The sequence below is a fragment of the Culicoides brevitarsis genome, chromosome 3 (assembly GCF_036172545.1).
Source record: "Culicoides brevitarsis isolate CSIRO-B50_1 chromosome 3, AGI_CSIRO_Cbre_v1, whole genome shotgun sequence".
NCBI classification, from domain to species: domain Eukaryota; kingdom Metazoa; phylum Arthropoda; class Insecta; order Diptera; family Ceratopogonidae; genus Culicoides; species Culicoides brevitarsis.
The window spans coordinates 32,187,819-32,214,211 of NC_087087.1; the positions used below are offsets into that span (position 1 = coordinate 32,187,819).

Consider the following 26,393-nt stretch of genomic DNA (forward strand, 5'->3'; position numbering starts at 1 on the left):
GTCCTGTCATCGCAAAAAAAAACACAATTTTTCATCGCGACTCGAAAAATCAACAAATTTTCACGATTTTTTCAGGATGTTGCGTTCGCGCGCACTGAATTTGGGCCGTCTTGCGGCACAGCAAATCGCCCGGCGTCACTTTGGAACTACACAACCTTTGAAATCCGGCGGAACGTAAGTTTTTTAGCATTTTTTTGTGAAATTATGTAATCCCGATCAAAACAAGTCAGAAATTTTTTACAAAAAAATTTTTTTTTCGTAGTTGGGTTTATCGTCAGGCAGCTGCTCCCGCTCCAAAATGGGTAACAATCGGTGCAAATCTTACCGGAGGCCTCTTTTGGTGGTGGGTTTTATGGCATCTTTGGCATGAATCCGAACACATTACGGGAGAATTCCCCTGGCCCGATCCAAGTCAATGGACAAACGCTGAACTCGGCATTCCGCCAGAAAGTGAAGGTCCCGCTGAACGAATTCAGGTTTAAAGCTGTTGTAGGTCTCTGTGTAAATTAAATAAATAAAAAAAATATTCGATAAAATGAGATTTTAGGTTAATTTTTCTCCGAAAAAAGGTTTTTAAAGAAGAAATTTCATTTAAAAAAATAAATTTTTAAGTTTTCGGGTATTTAAAAATCCTAAAAACTAAATTTTTTTAAAAGAAATTTAACAAAAATTTAAAATTTCTAAAGAAATTCAACAAAATTCGGAAATTTTTTCAAAAATTTGAATTCCAATTGACTCTCATCGACAATTTTTGGTCAAAAAAGTCTTCAAATGAAGAAATTTTATAGAAAAAAAATTAATTTTAAAATTTTTGGGCCTAAAATTTCTTAAAAACTCAAAATTTCTGAAGAAATTCATTAAAAACCTGAAATTTCTTCAAAAATTCGAATCCCAGTTGACTGTCATCGGCAACTTCTGTCACTCGTACTCCCACACACAGACAAAAATAGTAAACAAATGACGATATCCGTGCCAAAACTCGATAAAATAACTTAAAATCATGTCCGAATCCGACTGGATTTACTTTCTATTCGCCCTCGTGACCTCATTTTGCTTCATTTTCAACGAATTCGCATCGCTCGGTCTCTCCATCGAAAATCTCTTTGCTTGGTTCATTGGCGATGAGTACACCCAATTCGTTCAGCACCATATTTTACGAACTTCCGTGACGCTCGTCGTTCATTCGGCCCTTCCGATGCTTTTTATCATCCTCCGATGTCTCAGTATTGGCTTCGACGACGGGATTTTTATCCAAATTTTGTCAGCAATTTCAGTTGTACTTCCTTCGATGGCTGTAACTCTCATCCTGTACTATTGGAACACGGGCTGGATCACCCATAGTGTCGTAAAAGCCCTAAAAATCTATCAAGAAAGCAGTTGGATGTCCCTTGTGACGGATATCAACACAGAATTTCGGGGTCCTGACAAGATGGTTATACGTTTAAATAGCATTTCGAACCTCGTTGTCACAGAAAATTGGCTTTTTAAGACAACTCCGTACACAGTTTACGTGGCGCATCAAAGTGACATGGAATTAATTGCGGATAAAGTGAGTTTTTGAACCAAAATTCTCATGAAATTCAATAAAATTTAATTTTTTTCATAGACCGACACCCATGAAATCACGGAAGAAGGCACCGATATCATCCAATACGTGAATATCCGGGTGAAACCTCATCGCGGAAATGCAAAAGAGTTTTCAATTCGCATCAAGGCGCCTCAATTCAAGAATTTGCAAGATCGTTTACGACGTCAAGTCATCATTTTGCCAAATGTGAGGCTTCAACCGTCGCTCATGGATCGCTTCATCGACGCTTTTAAGGATCAAGTCGCTGCAAATCCCAAAATTTCCTACAATCGAGAGGACCTGGATGTCTGTTTTGCCTGTTTTGCTCAAGAACCTGACGTAAAAATCCGTAAAAACTGCTTAGACCTTGACGAAGACGGAAACGAGCTTGACGAAGAGTCTCGTTGCGGAAATTGTTATTGTCGCCCCATGTTTTGTGTGAGTTGCTGCGCTCGTTGGTTCTCTGCGCGACAAGATGAACGTTCGCCGGAAACGTGGCTCGAGAAGAAAAGTCCTTGTCCCATGTGTCGCACGAAATTTTGCATGTTGGATATTTGTTACATCGAAAAATTACCTTCGCGACGAAATGTTGAGTCACAATCATGAAAAAAAAATTTTTTATTAAATTTTTAAATTTTATATTTCAGTTAATAATTCATTTTTTATTCCTTTTTATTGCCCCCGACAGATCCGGAGCGACGTTTATTTTTATCCACAGCTGCTGAGCCGTCTTTTCGCCCCATTACGGGACTTCCGCCGGAACTGATGTTACGAATTAACGATTTAAGGCCCTTTGCTTGGGTTTCGCTTGCGTTATTGACGACGCCTAAGGTCTCGGCGGCAATTATGAAGAAGTCGTCGACGATATGCGGGGGCGGTGAGATGTCAAGCGGAATGATATCGTTGAGAGTTAGTGTGCCCGAGGCCATTTTTTTGTTGAATTCTTGATTATTGAAGCTCGAGAGACGGGATTGGTGTCCTTGAATGCCTCCGCTCGTTGCTTGTTGTGCCTGAAGTGTCTGAATTCGGTTCCGTAACAAACTATTTTCGTCTTGCAAACGTTTTATGAGACAAACTTCGGCATCCGCTCGTGTTAATGTCGGTTGCGGCATACATTGAAAGATGGTAGAAAGGAAATTGTGCAAGGAAATTAGCAGGGTGTCTTGATATTGCTTCGTGAAATACAAACTAAACGTGGAATGTTCCTCGGGATTTTTGCAAAAAGGGAAAACTACAAAGAAAAATTACAATTTTAGCAAGAAATTTAATTTTTCGACGAAAAAACTTACAAAACCAATCCTTCCATTCAGAAACTCCTTGCAATTCGCTCGACATTTTCTGAAAAAATTCCGTAATTTTGTCATTTTTGTTGTTATTGTAAGCCGTCACCAAATACAACTTGTAAATTCCTTGTTGTAACTTCTTAACTGCTGTCGTGAAACTTTGCTCCAGTTTCGAGAAAATGTTGCAATTTAAATGATTAATCTAAAAAAATCAAAAAAGGTCAATAATCTGCCCCCAAGTGAATTAATTCTTATCAAAAAAACAAAAACTTACATATTGCACCAATGTATCGAGATCGTGAGTGTTGATGCAAACCATTAGCTGGTCCACAATTTTGTCAGCTCGAAAGCTTTGGTCTTTATCGTTCTTCAGCTCGGCATCGAATTGCTTTAAAGTCCCCGAAAATCCGCGGAAAATGAGAAATTCTTTCACCAAATTATCCACGAAATTTGTTGCCATTTTTCTGTAGCCCTCTTCTGGTCATTTATGGAATTAAACTTTTAAAGCAGGGGTGTAGCTTGAAAGGGTTCGTGATTTTCTAAAAAAAAAAAATTTGAATGAAATTTTAGAAATTTTTTTTTTTTCGTAAGAAAATTTTTCTTGCTCCAAATGGATAAAAATTTTCAAATGATTGGCTCTAATTTATCATTTTTAATCATTTTATAACTCAAAACTGCTAAAAAATTGAAACTAAAAAATTTTTTTCTTTGACATAGTTTTGTTTTACATTTTTTCTGGAAAAAATGTAATGATAGAGAAAAATTTCAAAAAAGCCATCCATCTTGCTGGATCAAAAACTGTGTCAAAGCCATTTTGTCAAATCTTGCTCCAAATGGATAACAATTTGTCAGAGGTGCTCTAATTTATCATTTTTAATCATTTTATAACTCAAAACTGCCAAAAAATTGAAACTGAAAAAATTTTTTTCTTTGACATAGTTTTGTTTTAAAAACTAAATCAAGAGCAAAAAAACTGTGTCAAAAACTGTGTCAAAGCTATTTTGTCAAATCTTGCTCCAAATGGATTGAAATTTGTCAGAGGGCTCTAATTTATCATTTTTAATCATTTTATAACTCAAAACTGCCAAAAAATTGAAACTGAAAAAAAAATTTTTCTTTGACATAGTTTTGTTTTAAAAACTAAATCAAGAGCAAAAAAACTGTGTCAAAAACTGTGTCAAAGCTATTTTTGTCAAATCTTGCTCCAAATGGATAGAAATTTGTCAGAGGGCTCTAATTTATCATTTTTAATCATTTTATAACTCAAAACTGCCAAAAAATTGAAACTGAAAAATTTTTTTCTTTGACATAGTTTTGTTTTAAAAACTAAATCAAGAGCAAAAAAACTGTGTCAAAAACTGTGTCAAAGCTATTTTTGTCAAATCTTGCTCCAAATGGATAGAAATTTATCAGAGAGGCTCTAATTTATCATTTTTAATCATTTTATAACTCAAAACTGCCAAAAAATTGAAACTGAAAAAAAAATTTTTTCTTTGACATAGTTTTGTTTTAAAAACTAAATCAAGAGCAAAAAAACTGTGTCAAAAACTGTGTCAAAGCTATTTTTGTCAAATCTTGCTCCAAATGGATAGAAATTTGTCAGAGGGCTCTAATTTATCATTTTTAATCATTTTATAACTCAAAACTGCCAAAAAATTGAAACTGAAAAAAAATTTTTTCTTTGACATAGTTTTGTTTTAAAAACTAAATCAAGAGCAAAAAAACTGTGTCAAAAACTGTGTCAAAGCTATTTTTGTCAAATCTTGCTCCAAATGGATAGAAATTTGTCAGAGGGCTCTAATTTATCATTTTTAATCATTTTATAACTCAAAACTGCCAAAAAATTGAAACTGAAAAAAAAATTTTTCTTTGACATAGTTTTGTTTTAAAAACTAAATCAAGAGCAAAAAAACTGTGTCAAAAACTGTGTCAAAGCTATTTTTGTCAAATCTTGCTCCAAATGGATAGAAATTTGTCAGAGGGCTCTAATTTATCATTTTTAATCATTTTATAACTCAAAACTGCCAAAAAATTGAAACTGAAAAAAAATTTTTTCTTTGACATAGTTTTGTTTTAAAAACTAAATCAAGAGCAAAAAAACTGTGTCAAAAACTGTGTCAAAGCTATTTTTGTCAAATCTTGCTCCAAATGGATAGAAATTTGTCAGAGGGCTCTAATTTATCATTTTTAATCATTTTATAACTCAAAACTGCCAAAAAATTGAAACTGAAAAAAAAATTTTTCTTTGACATAGTTTTGTTTTAAAAACTAAATCAAGAGCAAAAAAACTGTGTCAAAAACTGTGTCAAAGCTATTTTTGTCAAATCTTGCTCCAAATGGATTGAAATTTGTCAGAGGGCTCTAATTTATCATTTTTAATCATTTTATAACTCAAAACTGCCAAAAAATTGAAACTGAAAAAAAATTTTTTCTTTGACATAGTTTTGTTTTAAAAACTAAATCAAGAGCAAAAAAACTGTGTCAAAAACTGTGTCAAAGCTATTTTTGTCAAATCTTGCTCCAAATGGATTGAAATTTGTCAGAGGGCTCTAATTTATCATTTTTAATCATTTTATAACTCAAAACTGCCAAAAAATTGAAACTGAAAAAAAAATTTTTCTTTGACATAGTTTTGTTTTGAAAACTAAATCAAGAAAAAAAACTGTGTCAAAAACTGTGTCAAAGCAATTTTTGTCAAATCTTGCTCCAAATGGATAAAAATTTGTCAAAAAGCTCTAATTTATCATTTTTAATCATTTTATAACTCAAAACTGCCAAAAAATTGAAACTGAAAAAAAAATTTATCTTTGACATAGTTTTGTTTTAAAAACTAAATCAAGAGCAAAAAAACTGTGTGTCAAAGCAATTTTTGTCAAATCCTGCTCCAAATGGATTGAAATTTGTCAAAAACTGTGTCAAAGCTATTTTTGTCAAATCTTGCTCCAAATGGATAAAAATTTGTCAGAGGGCTCTAATTTATCATTTTTAATCATTTTATAACTCAAAACTGCCAAAAAATTGAAACTGAAAAAAAAATTTTTCTTTGACATAGTTTTGTTTTAAAAACTAAATCAAGAGCAAAAAAACTGTGTCAAAAACTGTGTCAAAGCTATTTTTGTCAAATCTTGCTCCAAATGGATAAAAATTTGTCAGAGGGCTCTAATTTATCATTTTTAATCATTTTATAACTCAAAACTGCCAAAAAATTGAAACTGAAAAAAAAATTTTTCTTTGACATAGTTTTGTTTTAAAAACTAAATCAAGAGCAAAAAAACTGTGTCAAAAACTGTGTCAAAGCTATTTTTGTCAAATCTTGCTCCAAATGGATTGAAATTTGTCAGAGGGCTCTAATTTATCATTTTTAATCATTTTATAACTCAAAACTGCCAAAAAATTGAAACTGAAAAAAAATTTTTTCTTTGACATAGTTTTGTTTTAAAAACTAAATCAAGAGCAAAAAAACTGTGTCAAAAACTGTGTCAAAGCTATTTTTGTCAAATCTTGCTCCAAATGGATAGAAATTTGTCAGAGAGGCTCTAATTTACATTTTTAATCATTTTATAACTTAAAACTGTCAAAAAAATAAACTGATGGTTTGATGGTTGAATTTAAAGCGTTTTTTTATTTAAATACATAAATAATTTCTTTTGTGTGCCCTAAAAAAATTTTTTTTCTGCCCTGTTTGAAATTTCCCTCTATACCCGTCACTGACTCAAACCCAACTTGAATTAGCAAACGGATCAAAACAAGGTCGAACAACATCAGAAATTGCGACTTTTTGGAGCAATTTTTATTCAATAAAACCCGAAAATTACTCATTAACTACAATTTGCGTTAATTCACGTGCAATTTGGACCAAAAAACGCCACGAACGAAGAGTAATTTCACAACGCAAAATCACCATCGGAAACATTTCTGTGATCAAAAAATGGAGCTCCTCGAAGGAAGTTCTTCGGAATCGACCGTGACAACGGTAAAAGACAGTCGCGTCGTGCAAGAATCCGAAGAAACGCGCTATTGCTGGGTTTGCTTCGCCACAGATGAAGACGGCGAGTTGTCGCCATGGGTTCAGCCATGTTCCTGCAAAGGTTGGTTTGTTTTTATTTTTATCGATAAAAAAAAATTGATGACGAAATATTTTTTTTTTTAATTTTTCGTTGCAGGTACAACGCGATGGGTGCATCAATCTTGTTTATCGCGTTGGATTGACGAAAAGCAAAAGGGAAATTCGTTCAAAAAGGTCGCTTGTCCCCAATGTCAGACGGAATATATCATAGTTTTTCCCTCAATGGGCACTTTGGCGAACGTTCTCGAGGGAATTGATGCTCTGGTGCGTCGCGTTTCGCCATTTTTGACTGCTGGATTGATCGTTGGCTCGCTCTACTGGACTTCCGTGACGTACGGGGCGATTACAATTCTACAAGTCGTCGGATATCACGAAGGATTGAAGATTATGGACAATACCGATCCATTGTTGTTGTTGGTAGCATTACCCGCTATTCCAGTTTCACTCGTACTTGGTCGCATGATTCGCTGGGAAGACGTCGTTTTGCGTTTTATTCAAGCCAAAGACAATCGCGCTCGAAAATTTCCCTTAATTAGTTTGATTTTGCCCGTAGCGTAAGTTTTTCCCGTGAAATTTTAACAATTTTCATAATTTTTTTGCATTTTTAGTGATGACGACGACGTTTACACAAATGGCGAAATTCCCCCATCCACAGATCCCGTCAGTCAAACGTCAGATCCGCTCTCCGTACCGCGAGTTTTGTGCGGCGCATTGCTCCTGCCGAGCATTTCGTCGATAATTGGACACGCTTTCTTCGATTCCGTGCAAAATAATTTGCATCGAACACTTTTGGGAGGTTTAGCGTTCATCGCTTTTAAGGGAGCCCTTAAGATTTACTTCAAGCAGAAGCAGTACAAGCGAAAAAAGCAACGCAAAATCCTCGATTACACCGAAGAAAATGTGCGTCAATTCGCGTCGCGACAAGCTCCATCGATGGCGGCGACAAATAACTTGAATAACGGCGCCCGGAACTTGGCAGACCTCCAATGGCCCGACAATTCCTAAGTTTTTAACGCAACATGTCAGCAGTCACGCATACAATTTTACTTTTAAACGATATATTTATTCATGAATTCTGTATTTTACTGCAAATGAACTAAAATTCAGTCAAATTTTTGCGTTTTCATCTCTTTCCGTGACTTAATTCGAGGAAATTTGTCTCTGAGTTGATCAATTTTGGCAATTCTTCTTGCAGCAGCTCATGTAACGTGACGCCATCGTGCTTGTAAATCCAATATCCTCGACATTTATCGCCTGTTTCAGCATTTTTGGGGATAAAATCGTATCTTTTAGGACCGCTAAGGGGTGAACTCAACCAAATTTGTCGATTTGGTGACTGTCTGTTGATCACGTAAGTACCTTTTTGGGACCCGAGTTTCACTGTTAGCACTCCATCCTGAAAAATTACGATTTTTTATGCCTTTTTCATGTTAAATTGAGGTCAAAACTTACTCCGTAGATGATATCGGCATCTTTTAATGAAGAATTTGACTCTACAATTTCATCAAAATAATCACATAGGGATTCTAGGGTCTCGTTACAGACAATTTCATAAGTGTTGGCATCAACAAGAGCCTCGTCAAGGTTATTGCTGGGCGGTAAAGGGTTGGAAACGCTTCTCACAACTTGTTTTTGTGGAAATTTTTGAGGACTTCGATGATCCAAGGGTTTCTGAACGGCAATTGCACTCACATTTCTGATTGATTTTGTGATTTTTTGTGATTGGCAGCGTTGAAAATGGATTCTCGCTACTCTAAAAGAGCTCAAAAGCATTTTTCTTAATTATTTTTAGTGATTTTCAGTGAAAATTAAAACAGAATTCGGCGAAATTCAAGGCCCAATGCTCATTTCGGAGTCAAGGACGTCCCAAAGCACACAAAAAAATCACACGTCAAACCGTAAAAATCGTCGTGCGTTTCAAAAGTGCATTTCGCGTGTGATTTTTCGCTGATATTTGTGTGAATCACAGAGAGTTTCGTGCAAAAAGTTGTCACACTCGCTAAAAGTCGACCATGGGAAACGTGCAGGCGGCCTCTAAGCCAATAACATCGGCAGCAAATCAATTTTTGGGCGCAGTTCCCGAGCCGAATGCCACTGCGGAGCAAGATGGAAAGGCGAAAAGTGCTGCAAAGCCTCTCGAAAATCCCGGCACGATGGAAGAACTGCACAAAAAGTGCAAAGGTACGTATTTTAATTCACATCCGGGGCGATTTTTAAAGAATTATGGGAAAAACGAGGACCGCAACTTCGAAATAACCTCGAAAAAAATTTGTTACTCTCCATGTTATGTCACCATATAGCAAAAAAACACGTATATGCGCACAGACATGCATTTACATCAACACATGTTTTGTCTCTTCTTTCAGATGTGATGCCAGCGAACTTTGAGGGCGCCAAGTTGATGGTCAACAAGGGTCTCAGCAACCATTTCCAGGTCTCACACACGATAAATTTGAGTTCGACGCAAGAATCCGGCTACAAATTCGGCACAACGTACGTCGGAACGAAACAAATTTCGCCAACGGAGACATTTCCCGTGATTTTGGGCGATATAAGTCCCTCGGGAGACCTCAACGCGAACATAATTCATCAGATAACGCCACAAATCCGCTGCAAATTTGCGTCACAAATACAAAATAGCAAAGTTGTTGCGGGACAACTGACGACAGACTACAAAGGAGCCGATTACACGGCCTCGGTTACGGTTGGCAATCCAAATATCATCAATAATTCCGGTGTCATTGTAGCGCATTACTTGCAATCTGTCGCTCCCGGCTTGTCATTGGGCGGCGAACTTGCCTATCAATACGGACCCGCAGTGCCTGGCGGCGAAATTGCCATCGTTTCAGCGGCAGCACGTTACGCGAGCGGCTTGTCAGTGTGGAGCGGAACCGTTGGATTGGCAGGACTTCATGTTTGTTACTATCAACGTGCCAGCGAGCAATTGCAACTGGGCATCGAGCTCGAAACGAGTTTCAAGATGCAAGAAGCTGTCGCGACAATTGGCTACCAAATCGATTTGCCGAAAGCGAGTCTCGTGTTCCGAGGGATGCTCGATTCCAATTGGAATGTCGGCGGTGTCTTGGAAAAACGATTAGAACCCCTTCCATTCTCCTTTGCCCTCAGCGGACTCTTGAATCATAGCAAAAATCAATTTAGACTAGGTTGCGGACTTATTATCGGTTAAGAATTCACCTCCACACGAAACACACACATCCGACGTGCAAGAACCCCTTCAGTCATTTAAAAAACACTTTAATGTACAATTTACTCGATATCTAACACTTACACACTAAAAAATGTCAGAAAATATATTTTTATCATGGCAGAAAAAAAAATAAACTTAGAGAGAACGAAAAATCCCGGGCACGCCAAATTTTTTTTTGTTTCATCTGAAAACTGCCTAAAAGACGCCAAAATGCATTTCTGTCGGACCTTTTTTTTTTACCGTAGATACCTCGTCTCAGAAACAGATGAAGAATATAGTTTTACGCTTAAGTACATCTTAGAATCATTTTTTATGATTTTTTTTATTAATTCTTCGATTGCGTTCATTTACTGTAGAATAGAAGTCAGAATGGTTTAAAAAAATTAAATAAATAATTAAATAAAAAAAAGTAGCAATGGAGAACAATGACGTTGAAAATAAATTTAAAAAAATAAAAAAAAGAGTTTTAGAAATACTATTGGAAATTATAAGAAATAAAAATAAAAAAATATAATAAAATTTTGATTTTTTGTATTTTGAGACTAGATTCCGCTTTTGAGAGCTTGTTCAGCTGTGAGGACTTTTAATTTCATCAAACGACGTTCTTCGTGGTTGAATGTTAGTTTTACGCCCATTTGGCTCTGAAAAGATAAGATTTTTTTCAATTATTTTTTTTTTTAATTTTTATGCGAGATAATGTGTATTTTTTTGCTTGAATGTAAGCATTTTCGAAAAAAAAATTTGTTTTCGAAATGAAAATTTTCAGTTTTCGAAATTGAATTTTTTCTTTTATTAAAGTATTTCGATAATAATTTTTTTTCTTTTCGTAATTGAAATTTTTTACTACTTGTATTAAAATTTTTCAATAATAAAATTTTTTCGAAATTGAAATTTTTTACTTCTTGTATTAAAATTTTACGATAATAAAATTTTTTCTTTTCGTAATTGAAATTTTTTACTTCATGTATTTAAATTTTTCAATAATAAAATTTTTTGTTTTCGAAATTGAAATTTTTTTGTATTAAAATTTTTCAATAATAAAACTTTTTCGAAATTGAAATTTTTTACTTCTTGTATTAAAATTTTTCGATAATAAAATTTTTTCTTTTCGTAATTGAAATTTTTTACTTCATGTATTAAAATTTTTCGATAATAAATTTTTTAGTTTTCGAAATTGAAATTTTTTACTTCTTGTATTAAAATTTTTCGATATTAAATTTTTTTTTCGAAATTGAAATTTTTTACTTCTTGTATTAAAATTTTTCGATATTAAATTTTTTTTTCGAAATTGAAATTTTTTACTTCTTGTATTAAAATTTTACGATAATAAATTTTTTTCTTTTCGTAATTGAAATTTTTTACTTCATGTATTAAAATTTTTCGATAATAAATTTTTTAGTTTTCGAAATTGAAATTTTTTACTTCTTGTATTAAAATTTTTCGATATTAAATTTTTTTTTCGAAATTGAAATTTTTTACTTCTTGTATTAAAATTTTTCGATATTAAATTTTTTTTTCGAAATTGAAATTTTTTACTTCTTGTATTAAAATTTTTCGATATTGAAATTGTTTTTTCTAAATTGAAATTTTTTACTTCTTGTATTAAAATTTTTCGATAATGAAATTTTTTGTTTTCGAAATTGAAATTTTTAGTTTTCGAAAATAAAAAATTTCATTTTTAATCGAACTTTAAACTCAATTTTAGCCCAAAATCTAATAATTTATAAAAAAATTTCGAAAATCCTCACGTTCAAAAAAAACTTGTCAATTTCAATCAAAATTTTCAAAAACTTACTTCATGCTGCTTCATATGATGTCGATAATTCCCCCGATCCTTGTACTCTTTGGAGCAAACGGAACAAACAAACCTCTGTCCCGTATGTTCCCTCTTGTGATCTTGAAACGTCGAGCTCCGAGCGAATGCTTTGCCGCAATGTTCGCATTTATAAGGCTTTTCTCCCGTGTGATTCCTTTCATGCTCCACAAATCCGAGCTTTTTATTGAACGTCCTCTCACAAAACCGACATTTGTAAAGTCTTTCGTTCTCGGGCAAGTGCATCAACTGATGCGCTTCCAAATTCTGCTTCCGAAAGAAAATTTTTCCGCAAGTCTGACACTCAAAAGTCTCTTTCGGCACAAAAGTGTCGGTATGTTGCTTCTGAATGTGATTTTTCAGGCCCTTTTTTCGAATTAATTTTCCGCATGTGGGACATGGCACGGAAACTTTTTGCAGTCTAAGGTGCAGGGCGTCGACATGAACCTTGAATTGCTTCTCGTAGGCAAAAAGCATCGGAGGCGAACACGAATCGCATTTAAATTTCGCCGCGGAATTGAAATGGAAACGAATCAGATGCGTGATGATGCCTTTTTTGTTCCGTTGTTCACTATCGCAATGCGCACATTTGAAGGGTTTGCCGTCGAAATGCCTCAAAACGTGTTCCTGCAACTGATGATCATGTTCGAAGGACTTTGAGCAAAGATGGCACATGAAACGACACTCGATCCCAGCTCCATCGTGGAATTTTTTCAAATGCGACGCGAAATTCGGGTAATTTGTGAACTGTTCGCGACACGAAATGCAATAATTCACTTTTATCAGGTGCTTTTTTGTACAAAAATGACTGTGAATCTTCTTATTTTCGTCAGTTTTGAACTCTTTTTGACATCCTTGACACAAATTTCCCGAATCCGGCGGGAAAAAATGCATTTTCAAGCGATGCTGAACGACATTTTCCTTATTTTTCAGGTGACTTTTGCCACAAAGCTCACATTTTTCTGTCGTTGGATCGAAATTCATAATTTGAATGCCGTTATCGCGCTTGCCAATGTACACGAGACTTCCATCGGGCTGCGGATGTGTCCTGCTATACGAACTTTTGAGCGAATAAACATCGGGAATGACGAGATTTGGCGGTAAATCCAACTGTGCGAGATATTTTTGGAAGCCAGCGAGACATTTGTGTTTATTGTTACTTGTTTTGACCCCACAGAGCTTGCAATTTTTCGAAATCGGCGGATATCCTGAATGAATTTTGCTTAAATGATCTCGAAAATCATCAAAATTCGTGGCTTTGAAGTTACATTCGAAGCAAGAAAGACCTTCCAAAGCTTGACTTTGAGCACAAAAGTACGAATGTTGCGTTTTTTCCAAGGAATTTGAGCAGGCAGTACCACAAGCACGACATTCAACGTCATTTGGCTTCGGAAAAAAATGAAAACGGCGATGAACACTCATTTTATCCGCATTTGGCACTTCGTAATTGCACAAATCGCAAATTTTGGATCGTGGATCGTAGTTTGTGACACGAAACGACTTTGATTTTTTCTCAATAAACACTTCCGAGCCATCGGATTGAGGAAAAACTTGAAAATACGGACCTTCAACGGAAGTCAGAGATGGCAATTCAACATTTGGAGGCACGGGATTCGATATTTCAGGAAGATTTATCGGTAAGTCGCTGTGATTTTTGATTTTAAGCACTTCTTCGTCGTTGTAAAATATGTTGATTTGTATTTTGTGTTCACATTTTTCGCAATTTGCATTGAAATCGGCAATTATTTTGTGATTTTTTGAGTTTTCTTGTGTTATTAATTCAAATTTTGGATTTTCGAGACGTTCTTTCCCCAAATTTAAGATGATATTTATGTCTTGTGCCATTATTGCAGCAAAAAATAAGGAAATGCCGAACAGAATTTTGTTTGTTTTGATTTCTTTTTGCTACAGGGTGACACAAAAGTCGTCGTGCAATTTTCGAAAATAAAATTTTCATTTTTGAACTTAAAAATTTTAGTTTCGAAGTAAAAATTTTTATTTTTCGAAAAAAAATTTCTCTTCTCGAATAAAAAATTTTCAATTTAATAAAAAAAATTCTCTTTTTTAATTAAAATTTTTCAATTTTCGAAAATAAAATTTTTGGTTTTCGAAAATGATATTTTTGGTTTAAAATTGGATTAAAAATTTTCGAAAATGAAATTTTTTTAGTTTTTCGAAGATGAGCTTTTCACTTCTCGAATTAAAATTTTTCAATTTTCGAAAAAAAAAATTCTCCTTTCGAATAAAAAAATTTTCAATTTTCAAAACAAAAAAAAAATTTGTCTCTTCTCGAATAAAAAATTTTCTCTTTTCGAATTAAAAATTTTTAATTTTTGAAAAAAAAAAAATTTTGTCTCTTCTCGAATAAAAAATTTTCTCTTCTCGAAAAAAAAATTTTTAATTTTTGAAAAAAAAATTTTTGTCTCTTCTCGAATAAAAATTTTCAATTTTTGAAAAAAATAATTTTGTCTCTTCTCGAATAAAAAATTTTCTCTTTTCGAATTAAAAATTTTTAATTTTTGAAAAAAAAAATATTTGTCTCTTCTCGAATAAAAAATTTTCAATTTTCGAAAAAAAAATTTCAGGTTTCGAAGATGATGAAAAGTTCGAAAAAAAATTTCAGGTTTCGAAGATGATTAGAAGTTCGAATTAAAATTTTTTTCGAAAATAAAATTTTCATCGTCGTGCATAAAAAAAAAGAAATTTATTTGAGCTTTTTTATTGTCTACGAACGAAAAAATTAAATTTCGAAACCTATTTTAGTCCCGTTCCTGCTTCACTTCGACCCCCGGAGACCCGGCAGCAAAGTCATCCTCATCATCTTTTGCATTTTCCGTCAAAATTACGTACTCCCGTGTGCTGAAACCGAATTTGAGGACATCTTTTTCCATCAGTTGGTGATATTTCTTCGCCTCTATTGGCTTGTTATTCAAAAAAGTCCCGTTCGCTGACTCCAAATCGATGATATACGGAATAACGCGTTTACCTTCAGTGCCATCATTTCTCTCATACGGCATTAATCTGTATTGCAAGGCGGCATGTTGCTTCGAACACGACGGATGATCCACGGGAATGTCACAAATTTTGCGATCTCGTCCAATTAAGTAGCAACTTTGGCGATGAATGTACAACGTGGGCAGCGATTGTTCGCCTTTGAACGGATAAAGTCGCCAACGTTTCTTCGGAATTCGCGCTTCTGGCGGCTCTGCGTATTTAATTACGACTCCATTGACTTTGTTCGTGTCTTCGGCGAGTTTTCCCGATAAGCCAAAATTGGGTTTTTCCTTTTCCTTTTCGGGAGATTCGTCTTTTTGGCGGTCGTCGCGCTTTCCCCATTCATAGTTGCCGTCGTCGTCGTCGTTTCTTCTGCGTCTCCGGTGATGATCCATCTTCCGATCGCGATTTGCTTCACGATCTCTGTCATAATTGCGGGATCCAGAAGGCTCACTACAAGAAAAAAATAATTTTTTTTAAGAATTTTTTTTTAAAAATTCAAAAAACTTACTGCCTCCGATGATCTCGATTGCGATTTCTGTCGGGCGAGTCGTCCCATTTTGAAGATTTTACCTCGTCACGTCTGTGGCGCCTTTCCGGAGATCTCGAATGCGAACGTTCTCGTTTATATTTTCGACTTTTGTGACTTCTCGAGTCTCGATGGTCTTCCGGGGAGCGTGAACGATGTCGATGTTTGCCCATTTTTCGTAAATTTTCCCGTAAAAATGCTCCAAAATGTCTTCAAACGTTTTTGTTTTGTTTACAGGAAACTTTTTTTTTCGAAAACTTGACAGAACGTTGACAGCTTGTCATTAAACGTCATCACGAAATCATCTGTCAAAACAAAAAATCAGGAACGCTCCTAATTTAAGCAGTAAAAATCCTGGAAAAAGTCCTTTTTTAACCCCAAAAATAGTGGAAAACTGTGCAGAAAGCTCCGGATTACGGAAGTAAAGTCAGGTATGTGTTGGAAACATGAAAATTTACAAAAAAATCGATTTTTTTTAAAATGTCCCTCGCATAGCGTGTATTACGTCTTGTGAAATTTTGATGCCGCTCTCATCTAAAGTTAATTTTTTACCTTTTTCAGGACTTTTCTGCATCAGCTACCATCATATTAGTTATTTTTAATAACTTTTAGTCACGGAAATCTTCGATTTTTCGCGAAAAAGTAGTTTTTCTTTGCCACTCGTATAACTCACACAGAACCACACACGATGGATTTCTTAGATTCAGAGGCAGAAGAAAGCGATGTGAGTGTTTTTCGCTAATTTTCTTGAATTTTCGATGAAAAAATGTATTTTTTAGCAATCCGAGGAGGAAGACTTGGAACCGCAAGAACGCAAGAAGCTCAAAAAGATGAAACAAATGGTCGACAGTTCGGAGGAAGAAGACGAAGACGATGGGGAAGAAGTCAAGGATCTTATTGACGATAATCCCATCGAGGAAGAGGATTCAGGAGAAGATTCTGATGAGGGTCCGAGTAAACGTAAGAAGAGCGATGACGAGGATGAACTAGATGATCGATTGGAAGACGAGGATTACGATCTTATTGAGGAAAATTTGGGTGTAAAAGTTCAAAGAGTAAGATTTTTTATTGAAAAAATTAAAAATTTGAAGTTAATTTGGTAAATTTTTGTAGAAACGGTTCAAACGTCTTCGAAAAATCCAAGATGAAGAGAGTGATCAAGAAGAAGCTGATGAGAGTTTGAACCGAGAAGTCATTGCGGATCAACTTTTCCAAGGATCTGATGATGTAAGTTTAAAAAAGTTGGGATTTGACATGAATTAACCGCTTTTTTCATTCATTCATGCTTTCATTTTCATGAAAAATAGGAGCCAGAGGTAGTTTTTTTTTAAAAAGTCATTTGCTTTCTTCATAATATTCGAATTTTTTTTTTAAAATTAAATTTTTAATAAAATTGATTTTTTTTAAAAAAAAATTTTGATTTAAAAAAAATTATTTTTATAAAAATTTAATTTTTATTTTTTTAAAATTATTTTTCTATCAAAATTTAAATTTAAAAAAACAAAAAATTTCTAAAATAATAAAAAAAAATTAAAAAAATTAAATTTAAAAAAAAAAGTTCAATTTTAGAAAAAAAATTAAATTTCAAGAAATAAAAAAATTTAAATTTTTAAAAATTTTAATTTTTCAAAAAAGTTTAAAAATTAAAAAAAAAATTTGCAAAAAAAAATCAAATTTTCAAAAATTTTTCTTCAATTTAAAAAAAAAAATTTAGGTATACCGAAAGTTTTTAATTTTATAAAAAAAAATTTCAAGTTTTCAAAAAAAAAAAAAAAAAAATTTTAAAAATTCAAAAAAAAAATTTAAATTCATTACAAATTATGACAAATTTATTCAGATCTTCTAAAATTTTGTAAAAAAAAAATCAATTTTATACAAAAAAAAAAAAAAATAATTTTTTTAAGACAAAAATTAAATTTTATAGAAAAAATTTTTAATTTTTAATTAAAAAATAATTTTAAAATTAATTTATTTTTTTTTAAATAATTTTTAAATTAATTATTTTTTTTTTATTTTTTAGGAGGAAGAACGTCAATCCGAACGCAGCCATCGCCCAGTTGAAAACTTGGAAAACCTCGACGACTCAGGCGAAGAAGAATCCGATGCCGATGATTTCATCGTCGACGACGACGGAGTCCCCTTAACTGAGAAAAAGAAGAAGAAAAAGCGTCCCATGTTCACGGATGCCTCCTTGCAAGAAGGTCAGGACATTTTCGGCGTGGATTTCGACTTTGAAGAATTCGAAAAATACGACGACGAAGAAGAATATGAAGACGAATCGGAACCCGATGAGTACGAGGAAGACGGAGAAGAGCGCGAAAAACGCCCCAAAAAAGCAGCTCGGAAACGCATCAATAAAAAATCCATTTTTGACATTTACGAACCGAGCGAATTGAAACGCGGGCATTTCACTGACTTGGATAATGAGGTAAAAAAAAAAATTTTTTTTTTTAAATTTTCACTTAAAATAATTTTTTTTAGATTCGTAAAACTGACATCCCCGAACGGATGCAATTGCGCGAAGTACCCATAACAGCAGTGCCTGAAGGCTCCAACGAACTCGACGAAGAGGCAGATTGGATTTACAAACAGGCATTTTGCAAGCCGCCAATTTCGCAGCAAGCGGAAAAGCGTCAGCAAAACAACGACTCGTGGGATACAAATCAACAAACGAAGAAACCCCTTTCAACAATCCCGAAAATCAAGCAAGCATTGGATTTCATGCGAAACCAACAACTCGAGGTTCCTTTTATCGCTTTTTACCGCAAAGAATACGTGCAACCCGAGCTAAATATCACCGATTTATGGAAAGTTTACAAATGGGACGCCCGCTGGTGTCAACTTTTCACGCGAAAACGCCGCCTCGTCGAACTTTTCAAGAAAATGCAAGAATATCAAACGGACAAATTGATGGCAAATCCCGATGCCCCCATCCCGGATGACGTTCTTGTCATCAAAGACGACGACATTGACAACGTTTATTGCGCCCAAACACCCGAAGAGCTCAAGGACATCCATAATCACTTTCTGCTGTATCACGCGCACGAAATCCCGAACATGCGCGAAGCGTGGCGTCGCAAGGAAAAGGAACGTAAAAAGTTGGAAAAAATCGCCGCGCGTCGTAAGGAGCTGGAAAACTTGGAAGAAGGTGCTGAACCGCCTCCGCCAATCCAATCTGACGACGAAGGCATCGCCGACACCGAAGATTTGGACCAACTGAAGATAAAAATGGATTCTGGACCTTATTCCATGTGTCGCAAAGCCGGATTAGCTTCGTTGGCGAAAAAATTCGGTTTGCGCCCGGAACATTACGCCGAAAATTTGCGCGATAGTTATCAGAGACACGAAGTTGACCAAGAACAACTCGATCCGACGGAAGTAGCGAAGCAATATATTTCACCGAAATTCGGTACGGTCGAAGAAGTCCTCGACGCAGCGAAATTTATGGTTGCGAGACAACTCTCGAGAGAACCTTTGTTACGAAAAGTGCTTCGCGAAACGTATTTTGAGCGCGCAAAACTGTCCGTGACCCCCACAAAGAAGGGAATGAAAGAAATTGACGAAAATCACAATTGTTACACGATGAAATATTTGCTGAACAAACCGGTACGCGAACTCACAGGCGACCAATTCCTAAAATTGCACATTGCTGAAAACGATAAATTGCTCACGATGACGATCCATGAAAGAATTGACACCAGCAACTCCCAAAGTTTCCTCGAAGAAGCAAAATCTCTCTACAGTCGTGATGAATTCGCCAAAAGTGTGCAAGATTGGAACGCATTACGAGCGGAATGTGTCGAATTGGCTCTCACAAAGATGGTTTTACCGGATTTACGGAAGGAGCTTCATGCGATTTTACTCAACGAAGCAAAGGAATTTGTACTGAAAGCGTGTTGCAAAAAACTGTACAACTGGATAAAAATTGCCCCGTATTCCGTTAATTTTCAAGACGAAGACGAATATGATTGGGATACATCGAAAGGAGTTCGTGTCATGGGTGTCGCTTATGTACCGGATTACTCCCAAGCCGCTTTTTGTGCGATTTCGGCGCCAGATGGAGATATCACGGATTATTTAAGGGTTCCGCATATCTTAAAACGAAAAAATGCTCATCGCGAGGACGAACGAGAGCTAAAACAAAATGACTTGGATTCCCTCACAGACTTCATCCGCAGCAAAAAACCTCATGTAATCGTGGTTGGAGGCGAATCCCGCGAAGCAATAATGATTCAACAAGATCTGAGGGAATGCGTGAAGAAATTAACTGAAGACGAGCAGTTCCCGGAAATAAATGTAGAAATTGTGGACAATGAACTTGCCAAAATTTACGCTAATTCGAACAAAGGCACGTCAGATTTTCGCGAATATCCGCCCCTACTACGTCAAGCCGTGTCGTTGGCTCGAAAATTGCAAGATCCGCTCGTCGAATATTCCCAACTTTGCACGTCGGATGAGGAAATTCTCTGTTTGCGGTATCACACGTTGCAGGAACAGCTCAACAAGGAAGAACTTTTGGAAAATTTGTATTTGGAATTCATAAATCGCACTAATGAGATCGGGGTTGACGTTAATTTGGCAGTTCAGAACCCCCTGACGCAAAATTTGGTGCAATTTATTTGCGGTTTGGGTCCGCGAAAGGGACAGGCTCTGATAAAAGTGCTCAAACAGACGAATCAGCGGTTGGAAAATCGAACGCAACTCGTCACGGCGTGTCATATGGGCCCAAAAGTGTTCATCAATTGTTCGGGTTTCATCAAAATCGACACAAATTCACTCGGGGACAGTACCGAGGCTTATGTTGAAGTGCTGGATGGGTCTCGAGTACACCCGGAAACGTATGAATGGGCAAGAAAAATGGCTGTGGATGCGTTGGAGTATGATGATGAAGATGCAAATCCCGCTGGAGCGCTCGAGGAAATCCTCGAAGCACCGGAAAGGTTGAAAGATTTGGATTTGGATGCATTTGCTGAGGAACTGGAGCGTCAAGGCTTCGGAAATAAGAGCATTACGCTGTACGACATTCGTGCGGAACTCAATTCGCGCTATAAGGACCTTCGTGTGCCGTACCAACCACTAAATTCGGAGGAGATTTTCGATGTTTTGACGAAAGAAACGCCCGAAACGTTCTACGTTGGCAAACTTGTGCTTGTCACTGTATGCGGAATAAGTCATAAAAAGCCCCAAGCAGATCAATTCGAGAATGTTACACCGGTCAGGAATGAAGAAACGGGATTGTGGCAATGTCCGTTCTGCCTGAAAAATGATTTCCACGAACTTTCGGAGGTTTGGCATCATTTCGACTCCGGAGATTGTGCGGGACAAGCGACAGGCGTCAAGGTACGACTCGATAACGGCTTGAACGGATACATTCACATCAAAAATTTGTCCGATTCGCATGTCAAAAATCCCGAGGAACGGGTCAAAATGGGTCAAGCCATTCATGTGCGCATCATAAAAATCGACGTGGAGCGTTTTAGTGTCGATTGCACGTCAAAAAGTTCCGATTTGGCCGATCGCAATAATGAATGGCGCCCGAGGAAGGATCAGTATTACGATCAGGCAGCCGAAGATCGTGACCTGAAGCGCGAAGAAGACTCGAAAAAGCAAAAAGATCGTCAAATGTATGTGAAACGAGTGATTGCCCATTCAGCTTTTATGAACAAATCGTACGCGGAAGCACTTAAAATTATGGCAACCAAGGAGCAGGGCGAAGTAATTATTCGTCCGTCGAGTAAGGGATCGGATCATTTGACCGTGACGTGGAAAGTAGCAGATGACGTTTATCAACATATCGATGTTCGTGAGGAAGGCAAGGAGAATGCATTTAGCTTGGGACGCTCTTTGTGGATCGGAAGTGAGGAATTTGAGGATTTGGATGAAATTATCGCGCGACATATTAATCCGATGGCGGGTTATGCGCGTGATTTGTTGTCGTACAAGTATTATTTGGACACGCAAGGCGGCATGAAAGACAAGGCGGAGGAAGCGTTGCGCGAGGAAAAGCGAAAAAATCCCAACAAAATCCATTATTTTATTAGTGTATCGAAAAATTACCCCGGAAAATTCCTTTTGTCGTATCTGCCGAGGACACGGACACGACATGAATATATTACGGTGACGCCCGATGGGTTCAGATATCGACAACAAATATTTGATTCGATTAATACGTTGCTGAAATGGTTCAAAGAGCATTATAAGGATCCCCTGCCGGCAGCAACGCCGCATACAAATACGCCACGAGGCGGTTCGACGTCGCTCAGCTTGCGATCGCCTTATACTGTGGGCAATAGTTCCATCAATAGTGAGTATTTTCTATTTTTTTTTTTAATTAATTTAATTTAATTTAAATAATTAATTTTTAAAAAAATTTTTAATAATCAATTTTAATTTTTAAATAATTAATTTAAATTTTTAAATAATTAATTTAAATTTTTAAATAATTAATTTAAATTTTTAAATAATTAATTTAAATTTTTAAATAATTAATTTAAATTTTTAAATAATTAATTTAAATTTTTAAATAATCAATTTAAATTTTTAAATAATTAATTTAAATTTTTAATTAAAAAATTAATTTAAATTTTAAACATTTTTTTAAATTTTTTTCAGACGACGCAATCCGTAAGGTAGCTCAAAATATGCCATCGAGCATGTTACATTCGTTATCTCAGGTCACAAATACGACACCACAAAACCAATACACTCCAGGCACGCATGGCGGTCAAAGCTCCTACACAATTAACACCCCATACACTCCGAGTGGACAAACTCCGTATATAAGTAAGCTTTTTTCCTAATTTTTTAAAATTTTTTTCTTAATTTTTTTCCAATTTCTTTCAGATATGACTCCTTATGCAACTCCTCATGCATCGCAGACGCCCCGTTATGGTCAAACGACGCCAAGTCTCGGACAAAAAAGTCCTTTCTTGCATCCGGGACTACCGTTGTCGGCACAACGCGTTGGCGCATCGCCCTATCAACAGTCTCCGTCGTCGCACAGTCGAGGATATGCTCAAGCTGCGGAAAATTCGAGTTGGGAACGTGCCTCGGAAGCATGGGGCGCAGGGTCTCGCAGTCAAATGGGCGGGCAAAGATCGTTTGGAGCGCCGCAAAAGGAGTATGATGGGCGAGGATACAATAATGCACCAAGAGGGTAAGTTTTAAAAATTTTTATAAGTGAATTGAACGAAAAAAAATTTAAAAAAAGAAATTAAAAAGAAATTGAAAAATTTAAATTTTTTTAGTGAAATAAAAAAAATATTTAAAATACTCTTTCACATAAAATGATTTTTTTTTTTTGCAAATAATTTAATTTTTTTTAATTTAGAAGAAAAAAAAATTCATACGATTTCCAATACAAAAATTTTCGAAAATTGAAAATATTTTTAAAATTCTTTAAAAATTTAAAATTTAAAAAAGGTCATTTTTCCTTATAAAATTTTCGAATTTATTTTTTTTTTTTTTTTTTTTTGTAAAAATGAATCAAGTGTCAAATCAAAAAAAAATAATAAAGTTCACAAAATATGATAAAAGAAAATTTTTTTAAAGTTCACTTTAAAATTTTCTGATAACAAAAAGATTTTTTTTTTTCTAAAATTCTACTTTAAAATTTTTTTCCTGCTTGAAATTTTTTTCTGATCAAAAATCCAAAAATAAAAATTTTCCTTTTCAATTTCAGCGGAGGCATGTCTCGTCCCGGCTCCGGAAATCGTTACGACAATCGCCCAACAGGCTACGGCGCCCATGCAGCAGCTGGCGGACCAAAAGATCGCTACGATTCTGGATTCCGACGCAATGATCGCGGCGGAGGCGGAAATCGGGGAGGCTCTCGCTTCGATCGCAACGACAGAGGAAATCGCCCAAGTCGCTTCAGTAACAATTCGCGCAACGATTACAATCCGCCAGCCACGTCGCAGCAGTCAAATCGCGATGACGACGACAATTGGGACAACGAGGTACCCGCCCCGAGTCGTGCAAATTCCGGATCGACACCGCGAAACGACTATCAGAGCAGCAGCAGCAAGAGTCGCAACGATGCCGACGAGAATTGGGATGACGACTTGACGCCGGCAAAGAGTCCCGCGGTGCATAGTGTGAGCACGCCAAAGACAAATACGTCGCCCAAATCGATGACAATGAGCGGAGATCAGACCCCGTTGTGGGACGAGGACTAATTTGCTGACCCGTAGACTGTAGTTTGATATGATTTTATCAATTATTTGACTTTTTTTGTTGAACTTTTTCATTTTTTTCGCATTGCTCGTAGTTGATAAGACATCTTGTCACTGATATTGTCTCTTTTTTTAAGTTATTTGAACAAAACATCAAAAAAATATAAATAATTAATGAGAATACATAAACTTTTTTTCATTTTTATTGCGATTAATGTAAGAAATTTGATTAAATGTCACGAAAAAATGCTTAGCTCTTCTTGTATTCGATCCGTTCAACCTTGACTTCGTCTCCCACTAACTGATAAACGTACGTAACAACTGTCGAACTCTGAATATCCATCAGCACGAACGACGGAATAATGTTGCTCGGATCGGCGACGGGATTATAAGCGCCCGTAGCGGATCCCGGATTGATGTAAAACTTATTTTCGTGCTCGTACGCCTCGAATTTGTGCGTATGCCCACTAATGAGAATATCGACATCCAATTGTCGCTGAATTATTGCCAACGAATCCGGGTCTCCCCATGGAATTACTTGATGACCGTGAACTAAACCGATGCGAAATTGTCCGACTGTGACGACTTTCTGTTCCGGATAACTCGGGTTGTCGTCGAAATCGCCACGAACGATGTGCACGTCGGATGCCAAGGTCTTCAAATAGTCGTGGGACTCTTTGGTGCAGAGATTTCCTGATAATTTTTTCATGAAAAAGTGACTTATGGGAGGATTTTAATTAATTTGGCAATTCTGAATTTCTCACCAGTTACGAGGATGTGATGAATCCGCCCAGGCACAAGGAGTTTTTTGAACTTTAGCGGTAGATTGCCACACCGATGAGGAATGTGAAGGTCTCCCAAGACGAGCACTAACATGATTTTTCTCGGGAAATTCGATCAAAAACAATGAAATCAATCAAATTTTGTTTTACTGTCTTCCGTCGAATACAAGTAAGGCAAATACATTTTCAAAAATGTTTCATGCTACTTCCTGATTTTATTCTAAGGCATTTTTTGACCAGTTTTAAGCCTAAAATTGACTAAATATTCATTTTAAAGATGATTTCCATAAAAATCTTCTTGATTTTTGAAGAAATAAAAATTTTTTTTTTTCCTTGACCGTTTTTCGAAAAAAAAATAAAAACGGTCAAGGTAATAACAAATTTTTTATTATGTAAATTTGAAAATGTCTACAATAAGTACAAACCCTGTTGCACAATGATTTGTCAAAGATCAGTACCCCGTTGTGGGCGAGGACTTAATTTGCTGCTCAAAATATCAAATTTTATGATAGGTATAAAATACGTAAAAAATACGTAAAAAAATACGTAAATTTGTTTTTGGGCTCCTGTAAATTATTTTTTGCGCAAAATGCATTGAGAGCTATTGTAATTTGTAGCTCTGAATCATATCTTTCAAACGAATGTAAATTTGACCCTGTACATAAAATTATCAAATTTTATGATATTGGTAATCAATGCACGAATTTGTAAATTTGACTCCTGTTTATTTTTGCGCAAAAGGTATTTGGACCTATTGTAATTTGTAGCTTTGAATCATATCTTTCAAACGAATGTAAATTTGACCCTGTACGATAAGTGCAAAGCTAAAATTATCAAATTTTATGATATTGCAATTTTCACATGCAACAGTGTCGCACATAGAATTTGTCAAAATACGTAAATTTGTTTTTGGGCTCCTATAAATTTATTTTTGCGCAAAAGGCATTGAGAGCTATTGTAATTTGTAGCTTTGAATCATATCTTTCAAACGAATGTAAATTTGACCCTGTACGATAAGTACAAAGCTAAAAATATCAAATTTTATGATATTGCAATTTTCACATGCAACAGTGTCGCACATAGAATTTGTCAAAATACGTAAATTTGTTTTTGGGCTCCTGTAAATTTATTTTTGCGCAAAAGGTATTTGGACCTATTGTAATTTGTAGCTCTGAATCATATCTTTCAAACGAATGTAAATTTGACCCTGTACGATAAGTACAAAGCTAAAATTATCAAATTTTATGATATTGCAATTTTCACATGCAACAGTGTCGCACATAGAATTTGTCAAAATACGTAAATTTGTTTTTGGGCTCCTATAAATTTATTTTTGCGCAAAAGGTATTTGGACCTATTGTAATTTGTAGCTCTGAATCATATCTTTCAAACGAATGTAAATTTGTCCCTGTACGATAAGTACAAAGCTAAAAATATCAAATTTTATGATATTGCAATTTTCACATGCAACAGTGTCGCACATAGAATTTGTCAAAATACGTAAATTTGTTTTTGGGCTCCTGTAAATTTATTTTTGCGCAAAAGGTATTTGGACCTATTGTAATTTGTAGCTCTGAATCAAATTTGTCTCCTGTTCAAACAAATGTGAATTTGACCCTGTACGATAAGTACAAAGCTAAAAATATCAAATTTTATGATATTGCAATTTTCACATGCAACAGTGTCGCACATAGAATTTGTCAAAATAAAAAAAAAATGTTTTTGGGCTCCTATAAATTTATTTTTGCGCAAAAGGCATGAGAGCTATTGTAATTTGTAGCTGTGAATCATATCTTTCAAACGAATGTGAATTTGACCCTGTACGATAAGTACAAAGCTAAAATTATCAAATTTTATGATATTGCAATTTTCACATGCAACAGTGTTGCACATAGAATTTGTCAAAATACGTAAATTTGTTTTTGGGCTCCTATAAATTTATTTTTGCGCAAAAGGTATTTGGACCTATTGTAATTT

At 35.4% G+C, this 26,393-nt stretch overlaps 10 protein-coding genes across 10 annotated transcripts in view; 5 read left to right on the plus strand and 5 right to left on the minus strand.

Annotated features, from left to right (window-relative positions):
- LOC134833190 (uncharacterized) lies at window positions 1-537 on the plus strand. The gene is made up of 2 exons (XM_063847429.1): window positions 1-174; window positions 263-537. The coding sequence occupies exons 1-2, from the start codon at window positions 77-79 to the stop codon at window positions 480-482; spliced, it is 318 nt and encodes a 105-aa protein (XP_063703499.1). The 5' UTR covers window positions 1-76; the 3' UTR covers window positions 483-537.
- Window positions 538-929: 392 nt separating this feature from the next.
- Window positions 930-2,376, plus strand: LOC134835053 (E3 ubiquitin-protein ligase TM129-like). The gene is made up of 2 exons (XM_063849905.1): window positions 930-1,549; window positions 1,607-2,376. The coding sequence occupies exons 1-2, from the start codon at window positions 1,001-1,003 to the stop codon at window positions 2,171-2,173; spliced, it is 1,116 nt and encodes a 371-aa protein (XP_063705975.1). The 5' UTR covers window positions 930-1,000; the 3' UTR covers window positions 2,174-2,376.
- LOC134835054 (WD repeat-containing protein 91-like) lies at window positions 2,188-3,327 on the minus strand. The gene is made up of 3 exons (XM_063849906.1): window positions 3,125-3,327; window positions 2,857-3,052; window positions 2,188-2,798 (listed from the first exon to the last, which is right to left on the minus strand). Exons 1-3 carry the CDS (start codon window positions 3,308-3,310, stop codon window positions 2,230-2,232), a joined length of 951 nt encoding a protein of 316 aa, XP_063705976.1. The 5' UTR covers window positions 3,311-3,327; the 3' UTR covers window positions 2,188-2,229.
- Window positions 3,328-6,573: 3,246 nt separating this feature from the next.
- On the plus strand, window positions 6,574-7,921 carry LOC134833171 (E3 ubiquitin-protein ligase MARCHF5-like). Its single transcript, XM_063847406.1, has 3 exons — window positions 6,574-6,938; window positions 7,014-7,470; window positions 7,525-7,921. The coding sequence occupies exons 1-3, from the start codon at window positions 6,779-6,781 to the stop codon at window positions 7,919-7,921; spliced, it is 1,014 nt and encodes a 337-aa protein (XP_063703476.1). The 5' UTR covers window positions 6,574-6,778.
- A 52-nt stretch (window positions 7,922-7,973) lies between these two features.
- Window positions 7,974-26,393, minus strand: part of LOC134833181 (frataxin homolog, mitochondrial) — an 84,569-nt gene continuing 66,149 nt past the window's right edge. Inside the window, exon 2 of the mRNA XM_063847417.1 lies at window positions 7,974-8,312. Coding sequence (XP_063703487.1) covers window positions 8,040-8,312 — 273 coding nt within the window. The 3' untranslated portion in view covers window positions 7,974-8,039. The remainder of the gene's footprint in view (window positions 8,313-26,393) is intronic.
- LOC134833173 (mitochondrial import receptor subunit TOM40 homolog 1-like) lies at window positions 8,813-10,136 on the plus strand. Its single transcript, XM_063847409.1, has 2 exons — window positions 8,813-9,097; window positions 9,283-10,136. Exons 1-2 carry the CDS (start codon window positions 8,929-8,931, stop codon window positions 10,101-10,103), a joined length of 990 nt encoding a protein of 329 aa, XP_063703479.1. The 5' UTR covers window positions 8,813-8,928; the 3' UTR covers window positions 10,104-10,136.
- On the minus strand, window positions 10,277-13,782 carry LOC134833425 (zinc finger protein 235-like). Its single transcript, XM_063847739.1, has 2 exons — window positions 11,920-13,782; window positions 10,277-10,765 (listed from the first exon to the last, which is right to left on the minus strand). The coding sequence occupies exons 1-2, from the start codon at window positions 13,780-13,782 to the stop codon at window positions 10,667-10,669; spliced, it is 1,962 nt and encodes a 653-aa protein (XP_063703809.1). The 3' UTR covers window positions 10,277-10,666.
- LOC134833177 (smad nuclear-interacting protein 1-like) lies at window positions 14,660-15,706 on the minus strand. The gene is made up of 2 exons (XM_063847413.1): window positions 15,443-15,706; window positions 14,660-15,384 (listed from the first exon to the last, which is right to left on the minus strand). Exons 1-2 carry the CDS (start codon window positions 15,631-15,633, stop codon window positions 14,697-14,699), a joined length of 879 nt encoding a protein of 292 aa, XP_063703483.1. The 5' UTR covers window positions 15,634-15,706; the 3' UTR covers window positions 14,660-14,696.
- Window positions 15,741-23,837, plus strand: LOC134833161 (transcription elongation factor SPT6-like). Its single transcript, XM_063847394.1, has 9 exons — window positions 15,741-15,891; window positions 16,022-16,184; window positions 16,240-16,515; window positions 16,574-16,687; window positions 17,481-17,888; window positions 17,942-21,764; window positions 22,073-22,243; window positions 22,304-22,616; window positions 23,142-23,837. Exons 2-9 carry the CDS (start codon window positions 16,149-16,151, stop codon window positions 23,635-23,637), a joined length of 5,637 nt encoding a protein of 1,878 aa, XP_063703464.1. The 5' UTR covers window positions 15,741-15,891; window positions 16,022-16,148; the 3' UTR covers window positions 23,638-23,837.
- On the minus strand, window positions 23,806-24,579 carry LOC134833182 (vacuolar protein sorting-associated protein 29). The gene is made up of 2 exons (XM_063847419.1): window positions 24,399-24,579; window positions 23,806-24,327 (listed from the first exon to the last, which is right to left on the minus strand). The coding sequence occupies exons 1-2, from the start codon at window positions 24,508-24,510 to the stop codon at window positions 23,885-23,887; spliced, it is 555 nt and encodes a 184-aa protein (XP_063703489.1). The 5' UTR covers window positions 24,511-24,579; the 3' UTR covers window positions 23,806-23,884.